Source organism: Peromyscus eremicus, chromosome 4, assembly GCF_949786415.1.
Source record: "Peromyscus eremicus chromosome 4, PerEre_H2_v1, whole genome shotgun sequence".
In the NCBI taxonomy this organism is placed as follows: Eukaryota; Metazoa; Chordata; class Mammalia; order Rodentia; family Cricetidae; genus Peromyscus; species Peromyscus eremicus.
In genome coordinates this window covers 66,155,002-66,179,379 of record NC_081419.1, presented here as the reverse complement: position 1 = coordinate 66,179,379, position 24,378 = coordinate 66,155,002, and the positions used below count along the sequence as shown (strand labels likewise).

At 43.0% G+C, this 24,378-nt stretch overlaps 1 protein-coding gene and 1 long non-coding RNA gene across 2 annotated transcripts in view; one reads left to right on the top strand and one right to left on the bottom strand.

Moving 5' to 3' along the window:
- The window catches only part of Ptprj (protein tyrosine phosphatase receptor type J), a 56,835-nt gene extending 52,199 nt beyond the window's left edge, over positions 1 to 4,636 (top strand). The window contains exons 23-25 of the mRNA XM_059258899.1: positions 274 to 434; positions 1,126 to 1,261; positions 4,115 to 4,636. Of these exons, the coding sequence (XP_059114882.1) occupies positions 274 to 434; positions 1,126 to 1,261; positions 4,115 to 4,273 (456 nt within the window). The 3' untranslated portion in view covers positions 4,274 to 4,636. The remainder of the gene's footprint in view (positions 1 to 273; positions 435 to 1,125; positions 1,262 to 4,114) is intronic.
- Positions 4,637 to 5,743: 1,107 nt separating this feature from the next.
- LOC131909333 (uncharacterized) lies at positions 5,744 to 8,103 on the bottom strand. Its single transcript, XR_009378827.1, has 2 exons — positions 6,812 to 8,103; positions 5,744 to 6,778 (listed from the first exon to the last, which is right to left on the bottom strand). It is a non-coding gene; the product is annotated as an uncharacterized LOC131909333 (long non-coding RNA).
- Positions 8,104 to 24,378: the final 16,275 nt, after the last annotated feature.

Genomic DNA, 24,378 nt, shown 5'->3' with positions numbered 1-24,378 from the left:
CACTGAAGCCTTTTCTTATTTTAGGACCCAGTATAGGCTTCCACATGGCATTTTCTAATTTTGTATGCGTGCGAAATGCATGCATACATTTCCCTTTATAGAATGAGAACGTTACCGATAGAGCTTCACTTTCTTTTGACGACAGACTAGGAACACACATGCGCGCGCGCACACGTGCATACACACACACACACACACACACGCACACACACACACACACACACAAACACACACACACATACTAGATCTCTGACCCATTTTGTTGGCTTCTAGATGCAGACAAGTGAGAGTCATCCTCTGCGGCAGTTCCATTTCACCTCTTGGCCTGACCACGGTGTTCCGGACACCACTGACCTGCTCATCAACTTTCGTTACCTGGTCCGAGACTACATGAAGCAGATTCCCCCTGAATCACCAATCCTGGTGCACTGCAGGTATACACAATGGGCAGCTGACGCATGTGTGACAACTTAAAATATAATGATGTTTATGAGCACCACCCCGCCAAAGCAATGCCCGAGAAGAAATGCAGTGGACATTTGGAAACCCAAGGATAGTCTGCAAGAGGGGACCAGGGACTTAGTCCCCGAGCCACAAGACTGTAGAAAGGAGTTGGTAAGCTATATAGCCTGTGGGCCAGACAGGGTTAGCTGCTTGTTTTTATATATAAAAACAACCTTGTTGGTTTTATATATAATGGCCCACTGGCTCACATATCATTTGCATTGCTTTTATACTGCAGCGGCATGGTCTGCTAACCTGAAGACATTTGCCATCTGGTCATTTACAGAAAGGATGTGCACACTCTTGCAGTAGAACAGTAAGAATTCAGCATTAAAGACCACAGAATTAATTTAGAGCAGGGGCTTCATAAATAGGTGGAACTTTTTGTCCTAGGCTACAGGGCCATTTGAGTGGCATGGAGTAGGAGATGGATTAGCAAGATGTTTTGTTTGGGACATTTAACTCAAGTTAGTTCCTGACTTGCTTGAAGATGCAGTCGAGCAACAATGTTTGTGTTAGCCTCAAACAGTGATAATGGAGATGTGGGTACTAGTGGGGGGGAACCGAGAGAGCCTTGGTGAAGGCAGCTGATGGTGATGCGTTCATGTCTCTGTTTTCTAGTGCTGGGGTCGGAAGGACGGGCACTTTCATTGCTATCGATCGTCTGATCTATCAGATAGAGAACGAGAACACCGTGGATGTGTATGGTATTGTCTATGATCTCCGGATGCACAGGCCTCTGATGGTACAGACAGAGGTGAGGCCCGGTCTATGTTTGATAGTCTGCCTTTCCCATCTGCCTCTGAAACATCATATGGAGTCACATGCGGGGCTCCTAGATATTTCTGGCTCTTGATTATAAATTTCTTTGCAGATCCTAATCTAAGTTGTAATGAAATCAGCGAACACAATAGTTCCAGTGGAACCACATGTGCAGATAGTGTCAGGAGTCTTTACTGCTTCTGACTTTTCAATCTTCTTTAAAATGAAGAGATTGTTTATTTTTATTTTGTGTGTATGGGTGATTTGCCTGTGTGTATGTTTGTGTATCATAGGCTGGCAGAGGCCAGAGGAGAGCTTGGAAATGGAGTGACAAGTAGTTGTACGCCGCCGTGTGAGTGGTGGGTATCAAACCCGTGTCTTCCGCAAGCCCTCTGTGGTGGTCTGAACTGCTGAGCCATCTCTCCAGCCCTCAGATTAATCTTTTTTAAGTATTTCGGTTTGGTTTCCAGATTTTAAATTTATAAGACGTGGTTTTTGGTCTTTGTTTCTAAGATGATCTGACCGTCCTTGAGCTAACAGAACAGACTCGCCAAACTTTAAGGGTGGGAAATAGCACATTACCACTGAAGCACAGAGGCAGCAACTTACCAGCCTTGAATGTTAAAGAATACCGATGGCCAGGGCTATGGGAGGATGACTGAGCAGTGAGACTATGCATGCTCAGGGCTGTAAAGCTCTCGGATTTGTTCTTCCTAGTGTCCCTGGTAAGCTCGTGGCTGAGGCACGTTCTCATCACAGTATAGTGGGAAGGGGCTTCCTTAGAGGTGGATATTCCCGGACCAGGATGAGAGCAGAATATTCATTTTGTTCCAGGCTGTTACCCTGCACCAATTTAGAAACTTATGAATATGTGCTGTGTTTGAGCCTAGCAGGGAGTGTTCTAGAGGTCTGGGTACATGGTGTGCTTTGGGGTGAGCTGCATGATTGTGAGAGAAAGAATGAAATTGTGCTTCTGTGTTAGATTTTTATTTTTCTGCTATAGTTTTAAAGAGCAAGAAGAACAGAAATCTTATTATCTGTCCGCAGCCTTCCCTCATCTCTCTTTCCCTATTTTTGTGTGTGTGCGTGCATGCGTGTGTGTGTGTGTGTGTGTGTGTGTGTGTGTGTGTGTGTGTGTGTGTGTAATGGTCCTAGATTACTCTTTCACCTTATTCAGTGACGCAGGGGCTCACAATCAAACCCAGAGCTTGAGAATATGGCTGGTCTAGTTAGCCGGCTTGCTCTGGGGTCATACCCTTCTTCCGAGGCCACACCCACCAAGCATTTCCGTGGTTTTGTGGATCTGCCATTGAGTCCTGCTCCTACATGGCTAATGCTTTAACCGCAGATCCACCTTTCCAGCCCCCGATCTCTTTTTCATATTTCAAAAATAATATGTTAGAGACTAGCATTATAGGTCTACACAGAATCCATTTTCCCCCTTTTATTTCTCCAACCCCACTTCGTAGAGGAAGGCCATGTTTACCTTTGGCTTGTGTTGTGGTTTGAATCCCCACATCCCCCCTGGGCTCGTGTGTTTGAACATGTGGTCCCCAGCTGGTGGTGCCACTTGGAAGGGTTGTGGGACCTTCAGGGAGCAGAGCCCTGCTGGAGGAAATGGGTCACTAGAGGCAGGCCTTAAGGTTTTATATCAGGGTTCCATTTCCTGTCTGCCCTCTGCCTCCTGACTGTGGATGCAGTGTGAGCAGCTAACTGATGATCCTGCCACGGTCCTCTCCCAGCTATGATGGGCTGTATCCCTTCTTAGGCTGCAAGCCAGAAGACACCCTTCTTCCCTTAAATTGCTTCTTGTCAGGTTGATCACAGCAGCAAGAGAAGGAACTGACATGGTAGGTGTCACTACAGGACTCTGTGCACACTGTGAACATGTGCCCACATACATAGGTGGGATATTTGGAAAAGATCAGATCATGTTTTATATATAACGCTTCCTTAGGAGGTTTTCTCTTATGGCACCTGGTTATTTTTTCTGTGTCAGCATATTCTTCCTCTATTTAAACAGCTACCTATAGATTCTGATACACTTGTATTAGTTACTGTGCTGAAGTTTGTTTGGCCTCATGGTTTGGGGTACAGCCCATCATGGAAGGGACGGTGTACCAATGAGAGTGTCTCATAAGTTATGGCAGCAGCAGGATGAGGTGGCTGGTCACATTCTGTCTGCCGTTAGGAAGGAGGGAGATGGATGTTGGTGCTCAGCTTGCTTTCTCCTTTTCACTTGCTCCAGACCTCAGCCCCTAGGATGGGGACACACACATCCAGGATGTGTCTTCCCTCTTCAGGTAACCTTCTCTGGGGATGCCCTCAAACACACCCAGAGGTGTGTCTCCTAGGTGATTCTGATTTCTTTCAGTTGATGATTAAGATTAATCATCACATTTCCCTAAAGAGTGGTCCCCACTCAGGTCCCCCTGACCTCCTTTAGCCCTTCTCCTCTTTGGAGGATTAAGTTTACTCTTACTCCACACAGATTCCTTAACCATGGAAATCTGGCTGGACTTTTATTGTCTGAACGTGTTTAAGTTTTATTTCCTTCATATCTTTGTCCCACCCTCCCCAGGGTTCTGATGTTTCCTTGGTCAGGAAAGGTGAGGATGTCCCTCTCTTTAAGCATCACTGATAAAGAAAGCCATGATATGTGGTTCTGAGTTTCACCAGGATGTTCTTAGATCCCGAGATGTGTTAATTTGAACTGTTTGCTGCTGAACGGATGGCGTTTGTGGTGGTGAATGGGTGATGTGGTGGTGGTTATTTGTTTGGAAATCATCTTGAGTGCTTATCCTGGGACCTGTGCTTACTGATTCTTTCTCCTTGCCTTTTCTCCCAGGACCAGTATGTTTTCCTCAATCAGTGTGTTTTGGATATTATCAGAACCCAGAAAGACTCAAAAGTTGATCTCATCTATCAGAACACAACTGCAATGACAATCTATGAAAACCTCGAGCCCGTGAGCATGTTTGGAAAGACTAATGGTTACATCGCCTAGTTCCAAAGCCAACCCTTTCTGAAGTTAACCAGACCGTCACACCCACAGTGAAGGAGAATGCCCTGATGTGGACATGTTTTTATATGTCTCATTTCTCAGTTCTTTGTTCTGTTCTGTTAGAACTGCCTTGGAGGGCATGAGGCTGTGCGTGTAAAACATGGCAGATAGGGAGTTGGGGTTGTCAGGGGCTGTGGACAGGTGGTGTATAAATCAGCTGCATTCCTGATTATCAATGGGATGGGGTCGCTTTTTTTCCCCTTGAGAATTGTGGAAAACCAGGAAAAGTGAGCTATGATTTATTTTTTTTTCCAAACCGGTTTGTGTTCTCTCTCTCTCTCTCTCTCTCTCTCTCTCTCTCTCTCTCTCTCTCTCTCTCTCTCTCTCTCTCTCCCTTCCTCCCTCTCCCCCCTCTCTCCTCCCTCTCCCTCTCTAATTTTTTTTTTTAGGACTTTTATATGATTCACATGCTAAAGCTAGGATTATGTTGGGTTGAATATATTTTAAGTATCAGAGGTCTATTTTTACCTACTGTATCTTGGAATCTAGCTGATAGAATACATGACTGTGGGTGTTTATCATGCACGGAGGGGCACACTGTGCCTTTTCTGCATGGGTTTCTATTTGAACATGTGCCTTTTTTGAATTATGCTTCCACAGGCAAAACTCAGTAGATGTCTCTATTTTTATATTGAATCTCATAATTGGAATATACAGAATATTTAAATAGTAGCTTAGTATCAAAGGTCTGCCTTCTCAGTAACATTCCTGTTCTCATTTGATTAGAGGAGGCTTTCTCTTTGACCCACCCTGGACATACATTCGTGCTCCATTCTTTTTTCTTTTTTTTCCCCCTCCCAGTTTTCTCCAAAGACTTCTGTTGGTGACATTTTCATCCCATTGGTTGGGTGAGAATAGAAATTAAAAATATTACCATGAGACTCTCTGTGGGGTGGGATGGGGGGGCGGGCGGGAGAAGCAGAGGAATTGCCGTACCATGGTGTCTTCTACTTGCTCTTATTTCTGTCTTTGGTAAGAAGGATGATTTAAAGGTGCAATATGTGACTTAGCGGATCACGATGCTCTGGGTTTTTAGTGATGTTTTACTCAGGTTGGCATTTTATGTGTGTCTGTGTATATGTGTGTGTGTGTGTGTGTGTTTTATAGTGTGGTGATCTGTGAACATTTCAGTGTCAACTCAGATTAACCCCTTCCCCCCCAAAGTCTACTGGCTTTAGACTCTTACCTGCAGTGACACACGTCAGTATCTACTGTATATATAAATACTAAACGCTTACACCAGTCATTCCTATGAATTGAGGTGTACAAAGTTTGATTTGTATCAAAGATGTAATTATTATTTTTAAAACCTCTTTCCACTACACTGCTGCTGTAATTACTTTGATTTTTAAAGAAAATGTAGTTTTTTTGTTTTTGTTTTTTTTTTGCTTCAGGTGTGTATTCACCAAGAACTTCAGAATTTATGTGGATTTATTTTATTGGTACATAATCTGTAAACCTCTCAAGGCATTAACATGACAAGATTTGTGTCTTTTATTTTTTATCTTGTGGCTCAGGTTATATTTGAAGAAGTTTTGAGTTTATTCTCTAGTAGGCAATGAAGTAGATAAGGTCTTATGAAGGAATCGCCAAGTCCCTGGATCCTGTGGCTGTTTGCCACAGTGATACATCCTGCTGTGTTTGGGACAATGGTATCCTGTTGAAGATGAGAGCGGGGTCTTCTCTGCGGGTCCCGGCCACTGTGGGCCCTGGAGTAGCCCTCTGGTGTTCCGCTCTTCACCTCACCAGCACTTTTGATGGCTGTCTGGACATGATCATGAGTGTTTTAGGGTTGTAGAGGGTGAACCACGATATGCTTACCCTTGGTGTGGTCAGAGCTGTAGTGCTCTATGTGTTCTGTCCCCCTTTCCTTTGAGGTACTGAGAGGATTGAAAGGAGAGGTCGGGACGTTGTCACGCTTTGGGGGAGAATTTTACTTCTCAAATGGAAACTGCACTTTTTGCTAAATCTTTTGCATTTTGGTGTTCATTTTGTGTCGGGCCCTTCCGGGAAAGGACTGGCCAGGGTAGGTTGGGCCCCTTGACTCAACTTCACTGGGGACTTTGATACTGCAGTTGTGAATCAGGGAAGCCATGCTGTTCCCAGGTGTGGAGTGAAGTGAACATGGGCTCATTGTTCCCGAATCCCATTTAGTCTGTCCCCCTAGCATGTGCCGATTCTGGGGTGCTATACAGATGGGCCCATCTGGCAGTAGTTCTGTGTACCACCTACCCACCTGCTCAGTGTGTTAGGAACCATTGTAGTGGGTAGCAAGGTGTCAAATCCAGTGCAGCACCTAGGCCCTGCCTCCACTGCCATGGGAAAGGCTGAGGAAAGGACTTGCCCCTAACAAAGTCCTGTAAAAGATTGGAGTCTCTTAAAAACCGAAAGCAACATAATCATAAACATACTGTATGCAAATGCAAAACACAGAAACCTTCTCTGCTTCTGCCTGTATGGGTCTGGGAAGTCCTTAGGCACCAGCCCCAGCAAGCCACTCTGTCATTTCCAGGCCCAGGAGGAAGGCTAGTGGCAGAGAGGTCAGGAGTTCCAAACGGGCAGGTCACACGAAGGTCACCATGCCATTCCACATCTGGAGGAGGACTGTGTGGCGGGGTTTGCATAGCACAGTCACGGGAAAGGGACGATGAACATGTTGTTAAGAAGGACTCATGACAGAGGCCGGGGCTGTTCCGAGGTGAGGGGAAGGTACTTCTTCTCACTGTATTCCCCAAGCCCTCGATGGAAGTGTGAACCAAAATTTGAAGAGTCTGGTGAAATTGGAATGACGGAGCTCCCTGCTCAGATGGAAGGGTTGCCTGGAGAAAAGCAGCCCGTGTGGGACTCGCCATCAACGAAAGGGCTACAGACTGGTGGCCAGCTGCTGTGGAGGACTCGGGCCATTGATGTCTTCTCAGAGAAGAGACTTTTCCTCCAGAGCTGAATCTAGTGACAGTGGGCACCAGAAGGAGGTTTCGTGTCTGTTCTCTGCCGTCACTGTGATCTCCAGCCAGACTCTGGCACAGTGGACCCTCTGGATTTGTGCTTTGTGGAGTTGGAGGCTCTGGGGGGGTGGGAGTGGGGGGGAGGTAGGGAAGGGTCAACTATGCAGCTGATTCAGACTTGTTTTGCTGGGATGGAGAAGCCCGGTTTTCTTTTGCAATGCTTGATCGCGCTTGTGGAGCTAAACAGCCCTGGTGACTGAAGTTGATTCCTCTCAAAACCACGTCGGAATTCTGTGTTTTCAGACTACCGTGTAGCAACTGTGTGTAACAACTGTAGCTTTTTCTCCCTGGGGCACAGAATAGAAGTGTTGATGTGGACTCTAAACTGTACTTTTCTTGTAACTATTTTGGAATGATGCACATTTCTAATGTCTGTTAGACTTGTACAGAGTATTGCTGTTGGTTGCTTTTTTTTTTTTTTAAGGAAAAAAATGGCCTGAAAAACTTTTTTTAAAGACTTACAAATACCAAATATAAAATATGTCAACACATTATGTCTTTGATTCTTTTCTTTCCTTTATCCCCACTCCCCTTATTCTATGTCACTTTACTGGTTCGTTATATTTGACCAGGGCATCCCTAACAAAATCTTGTCTCCACTAGAATTTTTCATCCTGTTTTCTGGGGTCACCACTGATTCAGATACCACGGACTATGCAGTTTATGCCGAAAGAGTCATCTTTTTACAGTTCTGGAAGCTAGAGAGCAAGAGGTGACAGTTCTGGTCTGGCTTTCTTGTCCACGTGTGGCCTTTCCCCTGGATTAGCCTTCTCCCCATCCACATGTGGCCTTTCCCCTGGATTAGCCTTCTCCCCATCCACATGTGGTCTTTCGAGGATTCTAGAGATACTGGTTAGGACCTTATCTACACCATCTTGTCTTACCTTAAATACCTCCTTAGATCCCTTCTTCAAATAGAGTCACATTCTAGGTACTAGAAGTTTATACTTCAAGATACGGGATTTAGAAGATGTGGCTGCATGGGTGTACAGGGCTAATAGTGTGGTTCTCAGTTTGGTAGAAGTATGCTCACCCTAGGAAGTACCCAGAATCTTTAGATGGTCTTTTGTTGAGATGTCTAGGGAATCTCATAATTATTGGGATATAGTGACAATTTGGTAGAGCAGCTGATTCTCAACCTTCCTAATGCTGTGACCCTTTAATACAGTTCTTCATGTTATGGTGACCCCCAACCATAAAATTATTTTTGTTGCTACCTTATAACTATAATTTTGCTACTGTTCTGAATTATAATTAAATATAAGTGTTTTCCGATGATTTTAGGCAACCACTGTGAAAGGATCATTTGACCCTGAGGGGGTCACAACCCATAGGTTGAGAACCACTGTGATTTCATCTTTTGTGTCCCTTGGTAAAAAATATTTTTTGATGTTGAGACAGGGCTTCATGTAGCCCAGGCTGGATTTAAACTCCCTCTGACGCAGGGCAATGATGTCGAATGCCTTTAATCCCAGCACTTGGGAGGCAGAGGATCTTTGAGTTCGAGGCCAGCCTGGTCTACAGAGTGAGTTCCAGGACAGCCAGAGCTGTTACACAGAGAAAGAAGTCCCGTTCCGAAAAACAAAACAAAACAAAACAAAAAAACCCGAACAAACAAACCTCCCTATGACCTTGAGTTTCTAATCCTGTTGCCTTTACTTTCTGAGTAAATAAGATTGTATCATCATTCCCAGTACATTTTGAGTCATTTAATGTGAAATAAAATTTCCATGTAATTTCTTTTAGTATGTTTAAGTTGACTGACTCAAGGCTTTTTTTTTTTTTTTTTTTTTTTTTGGTAACTTTTCTGATTAGGCAAAAAGCACAAACTTGGGACCTCTGATAATGTTGTTATCCCAAATAGGCCTAGTCTCTGGCTGAGGCCACAGAGTGTTTTGCTTTTGATGTATGGGATGTATGGTGATGCAAGAGTCATACCCATCCAAACACTGAGGAGTCAGGGCCTTTCCTCCACCTAAATTCACCTCGAACCTAAACCGAAGGAGTTAAGACCCCGGGACTTTTTCCGTGTGGTCAGTATAAGGTGGCAGAGAGCTGACGGTTGTCAGGAGAGCGAAGGGCACAGAAGTGTTGGCTTATTGAAGACGTGGGTCCACATAGAAGTGCATGGATTGACATCTTGCTAAAGCCAAGCAAGTTTAGACTTGCTTCTAGCTTGTTTAGACAAGCTCCTAATTGGGAATCCTGCCCCAGGTGCTTGGATCCCTGATGTCATCAGGCCATCGAATCTATGCTCACGTCTCGGACCCTGAGGTTACTTACTTGAGGGTCATTTTGGTGTTTATCAGTGCCATGACAAAATACCTGATCAGAAGCAACTTCAGAGAGGAACAGTTTGTTTAGCTAAGCGTCGTCGCGGCAGTGGGAGAGGCTGCCACTTGCATTGCATCTGCAGTCTTCTGAAGTAAAGCATGAGCAGGAAGGAGGACCAGGTTTAGGGACCCACTTCTTCCCAGAGGTCACAGCCTTACCAAACAAGAGCCATCAGCTGGGGACCCAGTGTTCAAAGACACAAGCTATGGGAGACATTTCACATTCAAGCCACAATATTTCAGTAAGAACAAAAAGATGACAGACCTTTGGCACCTTTGATGTTATAATTTGATGTGGTAACATGAGGCACTTCGTGTATTGCCTGGAATTCGATGGCGGCTATGCGACCTCAGGTTTGTGTCTGTTAGGCTGGCAGTGAGTTGTACATTTGTGGACAAACCAGACGACATCTCTTGTGTGGAATTTGAGGACCTATGAGAGAGACAGGGAAATTAAAGGGAGTCAAGCGTGACTATACCGGTATACTGTGGCTAGAGTAAGTCAGCCTTGTGTTGAGGGCAGAAAGGATAGACGGGAAGAAAGAAGGAATGGTGTGTGCTGAGATTCTGAGGCAGGAGACAGTTTGGCAATTTGAAGAGTATTTGGGAGACTAAGCTTTCTGGAAATGGTCTGGCGAGGAAGCAAGGCTTCGTCAGCCATGGCAAGGAGATGGGGAGTTGGCCTATGAGTGGCAGGAGCCGTCAGAGTTTCACACTGGACAGTGTCGTGTTTGTGTTGGTCACTGTATAGTCAGTGAGCTACAGTGGAGACCATTCTGGTCTCGCTTAGCTGTGGTCTGGGAAATAAATGATGGTGACTTGGTAAGTGCTGTGATGTGTACATATGCCCCCCCCCCCCCGCCCCCCTTCACACGTTGGAAGTATTAGGACTGGGGACTTGGAGGAAGTGATTTTGTCAGGAGGGTGGAGCTACAAAGCAAGTTTGAACTGCTTGAGACACCAACCTTTAACTGAAAATAGATTCTTCTCTCATATAATACATCCCAACCATAGTTTCCCCTCCCTCCACTCCTCCTAGCACCCTCCCCTTCCCCTCTGTCCCAGATCCACTCCCCTTCTGTTTCCTCTTCAGAAAAGAACAGGCCTCCAAGAGACAACAGCCAAACCAAACCAAACAAGAAACAAGAAGACAAGACAAGAGCCCTCATACCCAGCCTGGACAAGGCAACCCAATAGGAGGAAAAGAGTCTAGAGAGCCTGCAAAAGAGTCAGAGATACACCTGCTCCCGCTGTTAGGAGTCTTACAAGAACACCAAGCTAACAGCCATAACATATACACAGAGGACCTGGTGCAGACCCCTCAGGCCCCGTGCTTGCCTCTTCAGCCTCTGTGAGCCCATGTGAGCTCTGCTTACTTGACTCAGTGGGCCATGTTCTCCCAGTGTCCCCCATGTCCTCTGAATCCTACACTCTTTCCTCTCCTTCTGTGAAGTTTACCGGTCTCTGAGGGGAGGGTCCTGATGGAGACTCCAGTTTAGATTATCTCTCCAGATTGTGTCTGGCTGTGGGATTTTGTACCCACTCCCATCTGCTGCCAGAGGGAGGCCTCTCTGATGACTACTGGACAAACTACCTGTCTATGAATATAGCAGAATATCACTAAGAATCATTTCATTTCATTGATTTTTTTTTTCCAGTTGTATTTGGTTCTACCAGGTCTCCAGTTTCTGGACATCGAGGCAGTGTTAGGTAGGCATGGGCTCCCTCTTGTGGGTTGGGCCTCAAGTTAAACCAAACATTGGTTGCCCACTCCTACAAGTTCTGTGCCATCATTGCCCCAGCACATCTTGTAGACAGGACAGAAGGTAGGTGGGGGGTTTTGTGGCTGGGTTGTTGTCCAGGTTTCTCTTTCTGTAGCCTGCAGAGTACCTTCTTGTGCCAAAGAGACTAGAAAGTAGGGGTGATGTCTCCGAGCCTACACCAGCTCAACCTCTCTACATTCAATGACCTGTGTGGAAGTTGTCCTTGACAATGGGGCCCCACTCACAGTTTTTAGAGAGCGACCTTCTGTTCTAGCATCAGCCTGGGTTGTTTAGGGATCTCCATGGAACCTCCTCTGCCAACAACTCAACTGAATGTTGGGAAATGCAAATCAAAATTACTTTGAGATTCCATCTTATCCCTATCAGAATGGCTATGATCAGTAACACAAGTGACAGTTTATGCTGGTGAGATGTGGAGCAAGGGGAACACTCCTCCATTGCTGGTGGGAGTGCCAACTTCTACAGCCACTATAGAAATAAATACCGTGGTTCCTCTGAAAATTGGGAATCAGTCTACCTCAAGACCCAGCTATTCCACTCTTGGGCTTATACTCAAAGGGTGTTCAATAGTTCCACAAGGACAATTGCTCAGCTATGTTCATAGCAGTGATATTTGTAATAGTCAGAAACTGAAATAACCTAGATGCCTCTCAACAGAAGAATAGATAAAGAAAATGTGGTGTATTTACACAAATGAATGCAACTAGAAAAAAAAATCCTTAGACAACACAGACACAAAAGTAAAAATATGGTATGTATTCACTGATAAGTGGCTATTAGTTGTTTAGTAAATGATAGTCAAGTTACAATCCATAGACCCAGAGAGGTTAGGTAAAGAGGAGGGCTATAGGGGTGGGGTGGGGTGGGGTGGGGTGTGGAATCATGAATCTCCCTGGGAAGGGGAAATAGAATAGATTCTATGGGTGGACTAGGGGTGGGGGGGGATAGTAGTGGGAGCGATCAGGTTGAGGAGGAAGGGATGGAGGGAGAGAGTTCGGAGAGAGACTGCTGGAATTGGGGTGCATTTTGGGGGATGGTATGGAAACCTAGTGCAATAGAAACTTCCTGGAATCTATGAGGGTGTAGTAATGGAGGATGCATTCTGAGCTGGCCATCTCTTGTAGGCAAGCAAGGCTTCAACTGGTGGGGACTGGATGCTAGGCTTTAATGATCCCTGACAACTGGAGAGATTTCCTGATATGACAGGTAAATTGTACAGCTGAAGGACACAGTTTTAGAATTTGCCACTAGAGGGAGCCAGAGCACTGGGCTGAAGAAGCAATTGTGCAGTGTAAGGCAAGAAAACAGGATCCCAAAAGGAATCAGACTGCGTTTACACCCAAGAATCCCCCAAGTCAACAGGCCAAGGAAGTGCTTTTGCCAGCAGCTGGTAGCCTTTCCAACCATGCTTATTACATAATACATTCATGGGGGAAAAAAGATCAAGAAATTCAAAAGGGAAAAATAACAGAACCACGAGAAATTCTTTAAGAGTGTCTCCAGCGACTTTGCTACTTATTATTTATTCACACCCCAAGAGCCCCCTCCCACGCCTTCACAAGATCATTTGTGGCTTACAGAATGGTGGTGGTACCTCCAGTCTGGGATCAGGTCCTAAGAGTGAAGTCCCCCCCACACCCCCTCCCCATGTCCTGAGCAACCATAGGAGAGGTCCATGGGGTGGGGATCTAAGTCTCCTGCCTCAGCTGCATAATGACTGACTGGCCTTTTAGGGGTCGATTTCCAACTCCTTGTTGTGTTTGGATGCCAGAGGCAGGGGACTTCAGCTTGAATATGGTCTCACCTAAGACCTCCACAGAGAACCAGAGTCAAGCTGTAGCTGTGTTCTCCTGATATGTTGAGAGGTTGTTGCTGTTTTAGACAGCTGTGTGGAACCATTTGCTACACAATGGGCTGCTTCTGCAGTTGTCATGGTAAAGTACCCAGACAAAAACAACCCAAGGGAGAAAGTTTTCTTTCTTTTTTTGTTCATAGTTCCAGGGTACCACGTTGGGGAAATCAGAGGAAGGAACTTGAGGGAGCTGGACTCATTATACCCCCAGTCAAAAGCAGAAGCCATGAATTAATCCTGTATATTAGTACTCACTTTGCATTCCTTCATCATACACACAAGATTCCTTGCCTAGGGAATGGTGCCACCCCATTGGGTGGGCCTTCCCACCCTAGTTAACATATTCTCCCAGGGACATGCCCAGAGTCCATCTCCCAGGCAATTCTAGGTTTTGTTAAGCTGACACAACTAAGCATTGCACACGGCAAAAGATAAACAACATCAGCTAATAAACGCCATCAGCAACAATGTCAGCTAGTAAATGGCATCAGCAGCAATGTCAGCTAATAAATGCCATCAGCAACAACGTCAGCTAGAAAACGCCATCAGCCAGGGGGTACCACTGTTAGTAATTTGATTTAAATAATTTCAAAAGCTTTCAATGCTTGTATTCTCTCTCTCTCTCTCTCTCTCTCTCTCTCTCTCTCTCTCTCTCTCTCTCTCTCCTCTCTCTCTCTCTGTCTCTCCCACCTTCTCTCCATGTTACATATGCAGTTTTCCTTTGAAACACTATAGTAATATTCACACCTCTTTTGATGATTACCATACATTTTGAATAAAATTTTCATTGAAGCAAGATAAAGACAGAAAAATGTACCAATTACAGATTGGTAGTTTAAAGAGATTTAAAAAAAAATATGTCTACTCTTGTAACCAGAATCAAAATCAAGAGGCAGATAGGATATGTGTCCTGTGGTATGCAGGTGACTACACATATGTACACACACACACACACACACACACACACATACACACACACTGTAAATAAAACGCAATTAAAAACAAAACCAAAAAATACCATGTAAATATAAGTTGTTTGTTTTAGGAATCTACATAATATTGAAAACACAGCAGTTTGAAGCGTTTTTGAGGAAATAGAAATTCATGTTCATTATTGTCATTCTGGGCCTTCAGGATGGTACTAACAGCAGTATTGAGATTTGACAAATTATGAGTTAGTTCTAGCAACAACATGGAAACATTTGATTAGTTGTCTTTTGTCCTGAAAACTCAAAGCATTTCACATAGGTGGCAGTATGTGGCTCAGATTAACTGTCTTGGGCAGAATGAGTAAGTATGTCTGAGACGACTAAATGGGACCGATCTCTTATTACTTCTGTTGTTTTTTGATGGCACAGCTATGACACAGCATATGATGTGGGCTGCAGTTTCCTGATTGGGAAGAGCGAGAACCACAAACATGAGTTCCTCGCCCCAGCTGGTACTGCTTACTAGTGACCAGACAAAGGAGCTAATGTCCAGAAGATCCTTTGATCTGAAATTATTGGAATTATTACCATTAACTTCTTAGCCTCACTATGTGTAGATAGAAGCATAAAGCCAAAATCTGTCACATTCTCAAGTTTACCAGATTAGCTACCAAATAATGAGATTTGGACCTACAACAAAGCTGTTGCCTGTTGTTAAAGAATCCAGTGTGTAGCTATAACATGGTTAGTGCATTTTCTCATAACTTTCCCTTTTATCCTTAGGAAATTTTGTAAGGAAGGTAAGGTATTATTGGCTTCCCTTTTCATAGATGAACAAACCATCCAAATGGATGAAGTTTTATTTTTTTATTTTGTAACAAATTATTGAGCTAGTGACATTTAGTTAGACGAGAAAGCTAGTCTGAGGAGAAGCCAGAGAGAAACTGGAATTCTTGGATGTCAGCCTTTCATAATATAACATTCCCACTCTGGAACGGCTTTGGTGCTTCTAAGCACAAAGCCCTAGAAGGCTGACTCATTGAAGAAACTGGAGAGTATACTTCCAAATCAACTAAGAGTAGCACTCATCACACAAAAACATGGCCAGTGGTCATGCTCAGAATGGGAAATGCATGTGCCACCTTTTAAAAGTTCTGTGTGGGTGATTGACAGTGCCATTTTATGAAAGGATTTTACTTTCTGTGCATGTGTTCTGCTCCATATGTCACACTTTGGAACTTTTACAGTTATATCTGGACTTACTACTAATACTTTCTTGGAAGAGGTGTACATAAGTTTGTGATGTATAAACCCACCACATGACTGGAGTCTTCCTAAACTAAGAAGGGAATGTGCTGACATCTCAGAAGTTTACAATTCTTATCTCAAAAAGCTACTTTTTTTATACAGTGTATTTTGATCATGTCCTTTCCCCTCCCCTAACTTCTCCCAGGTCACCCCACCTCCCTACCCACCTAACTTGATGTTCTTTCTATTTCAAAAAAAATCAAAGAACAAACCTCCCCCCAAAAACTAAATACAACCCACAAAAACACAAAAGTAAATCAAAACAAATAAGCAAAGGCCATTAAGACAAAAAACATGCTCAACCCAAACCAAACCAAACCAAATCAAAATATATCATGCCCCCCCCCCCCAAAAAAAAAAAACATTGTGTTTGTTTGGTGTTGGCCAAATGCTCCTGGGCTTGGCGTCCTTCTGGAGTGTGTTTTATATGCCTAGTGACACTCCAGTGGAGGGAAACCTTTATTAGCAATATCCACTGCAGACAGCTTCTTGGTTAGGGGTGGGACCTAGTATCTATCCACTCCCCCTCTCAGTGCTGGGACCCTGTCTGGCTTGAACCTGTGCAGGGCCTGTGTGTGTTTCCACAGTCTCTGTGAGTTCCTATGTACATCAGCCCTTTGTGTCAGGAACACACTGTTTCCTTGGTGTCCTCCAACCCCTCTGGCTGTTACCATCTTTCCACGTCCTCTCCTGCATACCTCCCTGACCCCAAGGGGCTGGCTTTGATGAAAATACCCCATTTAGGACAGAGCACTCCAAAGTCTCTCCCTCTCTGCATGTTGTCCAGTTACACCTTACGTCATCTTTACTGATATCTAATGTTAAATGCAAAGGGAATTTGATAAAGTATTTAAAGCAAGTAGAGTCAGTGTTTTGAACATCAAAATGACATAAATCAAAGCAACAATTTGAATTCTTCAAACAAAATATTTTAACAGTCACAGAACAGATGATACAACCCAGGAACAGACAATAATTTGAGCAGCTCTGTGGGGAATGAGAAGGGGGAAGTTAACCAGCCCATTGAATAGGGTTTTCAGCTCCCCTCACACTCAGTGTCCTAGAACAGCAGAAAGCCTCTTCCTGAGCCCCATGGCCCTGCTGATGCCTGCCTCACTGAGTCTGCGCCAAGGATCAAGGGCTTCTCTCAAGTCTTGTGGTTTGAAGATGGGTTCAGCATTATATTCTTTGAAATAAAAGCAGCACCTTGGGGGTGGGGGAGGGATGACAGCATTCTAGGAGCCCCTTGGGGACTCCTCCAGGCACATCTCATAAAGCCACACACTATCCTGTCTGTTGCCACCATACGTCAGTTTTAGGTTTATTTTTTAAAAATTACTTCTTATACTTGATTTATCTTGCTCATCTTCTGATAACAGCATAGCATTCTCCAGTGCAGACATATGACATTGCACTTTAGTCTTTTGTTGATTGACATTAGATCATTTCTGTTTTTATTCTCCTGTAAGTAAGGCCATGCTGTTTATTTCAGTGGCTCACTATTGCAGACATTCACAATTCATTTCATAGTAACTTTTCTAAACTCTAGTAAATGTAAAGCACACAAAACGTTAAGGATTCAGATAAAACCCTACTCCACCTCTGTCTAGTTAGCAGTTTGTACTCTCATCTGAGGAGAAGAAATTGCATCTTTACTGTTATGGGATATTTTGATCGTAGTCTGACACTCCCGAGACTGCCAATAAAGCTTGCTTTGAATCAGAGGGCGGAGCTAGCTACTAGCTGTCCAAAATTAGCCATAGAAGCTTTGGTAGAAAAGAAATTACAAGGTGGATATGTGGATTGCTTCAGCCCAGGGCTTGAGTGTGTTCTGGTTATTTTACCTTCTATACATTCTCCTACAGGAATTCTTATGCAGAGAAAAGATAATATCTTAGAATGGCTATTTTTACTGCACAGAGTAAAAAAATTAAGGACCTATGTAGAAAAGGTTTCTGAACTGATTCTGAAAGGAAAATTGAGACTTCATCAATTAACAGGAATAGACCCAGCAGAAATTGTGGTACCCTTTATTAATGCTAAAATTTCCTTTTTATGGACAGAAAATGAACATTGTCAAAGAGCTTACAGGAATCTTTTGGGAGAAATTAGCAACAAATATCCCAAAAGCAAGAGACTTCAGTTTATAAAGAGAACTAATTGGATCCTTCCTCACATTGTATGGGGAATACCAATTTCTGGAGCCCCGACATTCTATACTGATGCAAATTAGGAAAGGCAGGTTATAAGTCAGGAAATTTAAGTAAAATGGCTCAAAATCTTTATGATTCTGTTCCAAAGTTAGAATAATATACCATTTTATTCTTAGATTTTTCAGAACCCCCAGAGATAGGTTACACAATGCTTTATTAACTTTAAATTTTTTTAAATGCTAATGAGAAAGGAATGACAGATACAGAAAAACATTGGATAGTAGAAAAAGATTAAATTAAATCATCCTGCATACTTTGAAGACGTGTTGACTTCAGAATGGAAACAAGGATGTGTGTTATAATGGGGAAGAGATTTTGCTTTTGTTTCTACAGGAGAAGAAAAGCTATCAAGATTTACCATCAAGATTGATAAAGATTAGATTCGAACAGGAGAGACCTCTTGATTTGGAGAGGCCATAGTTCATCAAACAGCATGGACATTCAATCTGAACTAACTTATAAGACTAACAAATGCCTATCATTTGATCAGATATAACCTGCCAAAAAGGGAAATGCCCCAAAGTTAGGGTTTTGTTTCTGTCCTTCCAGGAGAATATAGACATCCAACTAAGGAATCTAAAGACCATTGGACAAATGAAACATCTAAAGAAAAAGGATGAATCATCCAGAGAAAATGCCCCAAGAAAAAGAATGAATTAGCCTAATAGTATACTACATTTCCAACAAGATAAAATTTCACAAATATTCCCAAATGTTTGTTTCTGTTGTTCTCTATAGACATATAATGCAAATGGTCTTTTGTAGTTCCAGTTCAATTAGAAATTATAGCTGACATTGGAGTTGGAGTGTGGCTCTCTTCTTCTCTAAACCCAAGCATGCTTGTTTAAGGAAACCCAAAATCTCTGTTCTCATGTTGGAAGAGCCACTTTGTATGGGACAGAAGAAAAATCAAAATTAAAGGACTATTCTATTTCCACTAATCTCATAATCCTTTGGTTTTATTTTGACTTTTTAAAACTCTTCTGAAGGTATAAATATTATCTCAAAATTTGTAATACATGTTATGATATTAATGGTCATATAGAGTACTAACTAATTCTACAAAAAGGCTTCATCTAGCTTCCTGAACATGATTTCAGGCTTGGGTCTAAATCAGGTAAATAAGAACTAAGTTTGTGTACCATGGATGTACTTAACAAATTGTGGTCCTTTAACCTCTTTGAGATCTGCTGCATATGACATTTAAAATGCTTAAATTTTCTGCAGTGAACCTCGACCATTCCTAACAGCAATATTTGAAGTTTTCAAAAGAATGATGGGGCCTTACAATGACAATTCCACCTGGATTGTGCTAATGCTACTAAGCTGACAAACACCACCCAAAGATCAGCTTTGGACTACAAACTGCTCAGGACAATTTCAAGGTGGCTAGCTGAGATGGTCCAGCCTCATAGACTACTCCAGCCAGGACTTCAGATAAGGCCTGCACTTTCCCATCACACAGAGACTGGACATCAGCTAGTTCTCCTGGCACTTGACCATTATCTCAATTTTCTCAAGGTCCCCTAAAGATGCCACCACCCCCAGACAACAGGAAGTAGTCTAGAAAACACAATGCCCACATACCCAAGAGATGGGGTGGGTGGTTTTTGGTTGTTTGGTAGATTATGGATGTTTATCATCATTTAGTAGGGTTGGTTGCAAATTGTTATTGGTTATAGTCAGGGAGGAAACTAAGCAAAAGAGATTAGATTCGGAGATCTTTTTCTGAGAAGAAAAAGGGGTATATAGAAATGATAGGATAAAAAGGTAGATTATTGAATATATTTTTAAACTAAAAAAAACAACTACTAGTCTTAAATATTTTACATTGGTATAGATTTTGTATATTGACACAACCTAAAGTTATTTTTGTTAGAATATACTATACATATGTTTCTACTCTTGTTTAAGGTATTGTACTCATAGAGCTCATTTAATAATATAATGTAACTTTCTATCCTTGAAAGTTATTATTACAAGCTATTTAGGATAATAAAGAACTACAGGTAAGTAGTTAGTCATCTGTAACAATCAAACTTATAGTCATGTTAGGTATGTTTTCTTTTTTTAAAAAGATTTTTATTTTATAATTAATTCAGTTTTACATATCAATCATGGATTCCCCTGTCCTCCCTCCTCCCACCCTCCAGGCTTCCCCCCCAATATACCCCCCATTCCCACCTCCTCCAAGGCAAGGTCTCCCCTGGGGAGTCAGCCCAGCCTGGTAGATTCAGTTGAGGCAGGTATGTTTTCAAGGTCAAACAAGAGATATATTTTAGATAGACAAGTGATCTTCAAACACTTCAGAGATCTATAGAATATGACATTTAAAATGTTTTAGTAACATTAGGCTTTTCATGATAATGAGACACGTCTGCTCCTGGCAGCACCAGTGTACTTCAGGAAAGATGATGGGCATTTAACAACCTCAATATGGAGTTTGCTTTCTTTGTGGCAAAAGTTAGCAACTGGGCAAGAAACTGCCCTTGCCTCAACTTCTGATAGTATGTTGTGCAAATTGGATAAGCAGGACACAAAAGAAAGTGACCACTGAACTTTGCCAAGACAAGGTAGGAGAGTCCTTCAAAATTCCTCCTCACAGAAAAGTCTGTCAGATATTCTAGGCCTGCAGGCTGATGATGGATGCTCCAACATTACAGAGGAACCTTGGGTGTCTGTCCAGGCAGCCATCTGTTTCTGTCATTTCTATAGTTTTTTAAGTTGTTTACACTGCATTTACTATGTACTCAGGTAATAGGATATCCTTCTCAGGTCTCTGATGGGGTTGAAGACTAGATAGTTATAGTTACAGTTTTCCTTGTTAGCAAATTTAGAAAAGAAACTCACAAAAGAGGTGTAACATGTATAAGGTTGAGAGACATAAAGCTTAAATTAAGAAAATGTTTTGAGGTCTAAAAAATAGTTTTGGGTTGTTAACACAAGTTAGGATAGAAAGTGAATTTAGTATAAAACTTTGGACTCACCAAGATACAATAGATAATAGAGTATTTTCTCTGAATTTGCCAAATGCAAATAAACTGGACATTGTGAATGTAATTACCTGATAATTGTTCTTATTGCATATAGTTTTACTGTGTTAGAGTTAAAGCCTTCCCTTTTTATTTAGACAAAAAGGGGAAATGTTGTGGAATATTTTTTATCACATTCTGCTTTGAAGCAGAGGGCAGAGCTAGCTACTAGCTGACCAAAATTAGCCATAGAGGTTTTGGAGGACTGAGAGACACAGGAAGTAGTAGGGCAGGACTTAAAGAGAGTCTCAGCTCTTTTGGATCGAGGATGAGAGAGTGAGGAGGTCACTGGTAGTTTCTCCACTACTTCCCTAATCATTCAGGTTTTTACCTCAATAACTGACTCTCGAGTTTTATTGATAAGGAATAATTAGATAAATGCTTCACTTTATATCTGTGGTGGTTAATACTGATTGCTAACTTGACAGGACCTAGAATCACGCTGGAGACAAACATCTGAGTTTCTAGAGTGGGTAAATTAAGATGAGTAGACCCCCTTTATGTGTGGCTGGAGTTTCTGACTGAGTAAAAATGAGAAATTGAGCTGTGCACCAGCATTCATCTCTCTCTGCTTCATGAATGTGTGTACCATGTGACCAGCTGCCTCAGGGCCTTATTGCCTTGACTTCCCAAGTTTCTTGTGTCAGGTATGTTGTTACGGCAGTGAGAAAAGTACCATATAATATCTTTGTCTAGAATGAATATCACAGCAGTAAAACAGTCCCACCCTCTTTTTTGTGACTTGAATGGGCAAATTAAAAAAAAAAAACACACACACACACACACAGAAACTTCTGAGAGATTTGCATGGTATTAGAGGACTTTGATCCAATGGCATTGCTAGTGAGATCTATTGAGGCATAGGGGCCCAAAGCTCCCAAGATGGGAAGGATCCCTAAAGACCTTTTGAACCAACCCTGTGTATATACCCAGTCTTAGCTATTAGAACTACCTTGGAAGCTTGCCCACTTCCAGAAACTTTGTGCCTAGGATGCTCCCTGTCCCACTTGCTTCTAGTATTTGCTGAATGTTGTGGAGATGAAATTGGCTTCCTACTGGCTGTGGCATTACTGCTGCTGGGATGGACTCTGTTACTGCTTCTGCTTCAGGATGCCTCTGTGTAGTGGCCTCAGGTCTAGTGGTCTGGAGGTCTTGGTAGCATCTTGTATACCTTGGGATGGGTAAATGGACTGTTCTAGATCTCTTGCCTGTTACATCAGTGTTGCTCTGGGGCTCCTATCCCGTGTTGAGGGTGAGGAAGAAGTTCCTGTACACACATTCTCAGAATCTTAGCTTTTCTAGCTAACTTTGTTTTTGAGAGAGGCTCCTACTCTCTTTGCCTGGCATAAAACTCATGGTATTCCGACCTCAACTTTCTGAGGAGCTGAACTAGTTATGTGCCACCTGAGCCTGACTCTACCTGATTTTATTTCCTTGTGCCCTCATTCTCCTTCTTTTAGATCATAGGATAGGAGGGTGGGGGCTGTCAGTATCCCCAGGGTCTCTAGGCCTGTCCATTCTGAAAGTGTATTTCCGCTCCACCTTCAGCCAGAGCCTCTTCCCTTCTCCCTGCGACACACCTGGGATTTTGCCTCCTGTGGTTATAGAAAAGTTGTCTGTCTGTAGTCTGAGCTTTACTCCCCTTGATCTCTGCAGCCTCCCCCACCTCCCATATTGGATATTGAACCTAGGGCCTCATGCATGGTGGGCATGCACTCTGTCACCGAGCTACAACATCAGTCCTTTTTATTTTTTTTTTTTTTTAGATAACATTTCATTGTGCTACCCAGGCACACCCTGAACTCACTCTGTTGCCCAGGCAGGCCTTCAACTCAAGATTCTTCTGCTTCAGGCTCCCAACTAGTGGAGACTACAGGCCTGCACCACTGGGCTTTACTCTCTCTCTCTCTCTCTTTCACACACACACACATCTATCTATCTATCTATCTATCTATCTATCTATCTATCTATCTATCTATCTATCTATCATCTATCTATCACCTATCTATTTTAAATCCATATTCTGCCTAATAAAGAAAACATGATATATATGTTTGGTAGACATGTATGGTCTATTTTACTTAATGTGATGATCTACAGTTCCATTTATTTTCTGGAAAATGACATAATTTTATTTGAAAATAATTTCCTTTCATTAGATTTAAAATTATTTATATGTGCACATGAGTGCTGGTGCCTGTAGAGGTCAATTGTATTTATACACATATTATATATGTAATACATACATAAATTATGTATGTATAACATACACATACATGTGTATGTATGTATGTATGTAACAACAAAACATTTAAAGAAAAAGAATGAATTTGAAAGTGAGCTGAGTGGGCCTGGAGAGGTGGCTCGGAGGTTAAGCACACTGGCTGCTCTTCCAGAGGTCCTGAGTTCAATTCCCAGCATCCACATGGTGGCTCACAGCCATCTATAATGAGATCTGGTGCCTTCTTCTGGCCTGCAGGCATACATGCAGACAGAACACTGTATACATAACAAACAAACAAACAAATAAATGAATAAATCTTTAAAAAAAGAAAGTGCAGGGAGTGCATGAGAAGGTTTGTAAGGAGGAAGGGAAATGGAGAGTGATGTAGTTATTTGTTCTTTAAGTTAGGAGTATCCTGTGTACTCCAGGTTTACAGTGAACTCCACAAGTAGCCCAGGATGGCCTTAAACATGAGATCTTTTGCCTCCACCTGCCAAGTGCTGTCACCAAAGGTGTGCACCATCATTCCTGGCACTGTAATTTCATTTTTATGGCAGGGTACAGCTACATTGTGTATATATACTCCATTTCTTTAATCACACGCCTGTTGATGGATGGCTTGGCTATTGTGAATAGTGCTGTAATAAGCAGGGGTGATTATTCACATTTTTTTTTTTTTAATTTTTATTTTGCAATACAATTCAGTTCTACATATCAGCCACAGATTCCCCCGTTCTCCCCCCTCCCGCCCCCCTCACCTTCTCCCCAGCCCGCCCCCCATTCCAATCTCCTCCAGGGCAAAGCCTTCCCCACAGACTGAGATCAACCTGGTGGACTCAGTCCAGGTAGGTCCAGTCCCCTCCTCCCATGCTGAGCCAAGGGACCCTGCATAGGCCCCAGGTTTCAAACAGCCAACTCATGCAATGAGCACAGGACCCGGTCCCACTGCCTGGATGCCTCCCAAACAGACCAGGCCAATCAACTGTCTCACCCACTCAGAGGGCCCGATCCAGTTGGTGACCCCTCAGCCATTGGTTCATATTTCATGTGTTTCCGTTTGTTTGGCTATTTGTCTCTGTGCTTTATCCGACCTTGGTCTCAACAATTCTCTCTCATATAAACCCTCCTCATTCTCGCCAATTGGACTCCCAGAGATCCACCTGGGGCCTAGTCATGGATCCCTGCCTCCAGATCCATCAGTAGTTGGATGAGGTTTCTAGCACGACAACTAGGGTGTTTGGCCATCCCATCACCAGAGCAGGTCAGTTCGGACTGTCTCTCGACCATTGCCAGCAGTCTGCTGTGGGGGCATCTCCGTGGATTTCCGTGGGCCTCTCTAGCACTTTGTTTCTTCCTATTCTCATGTGG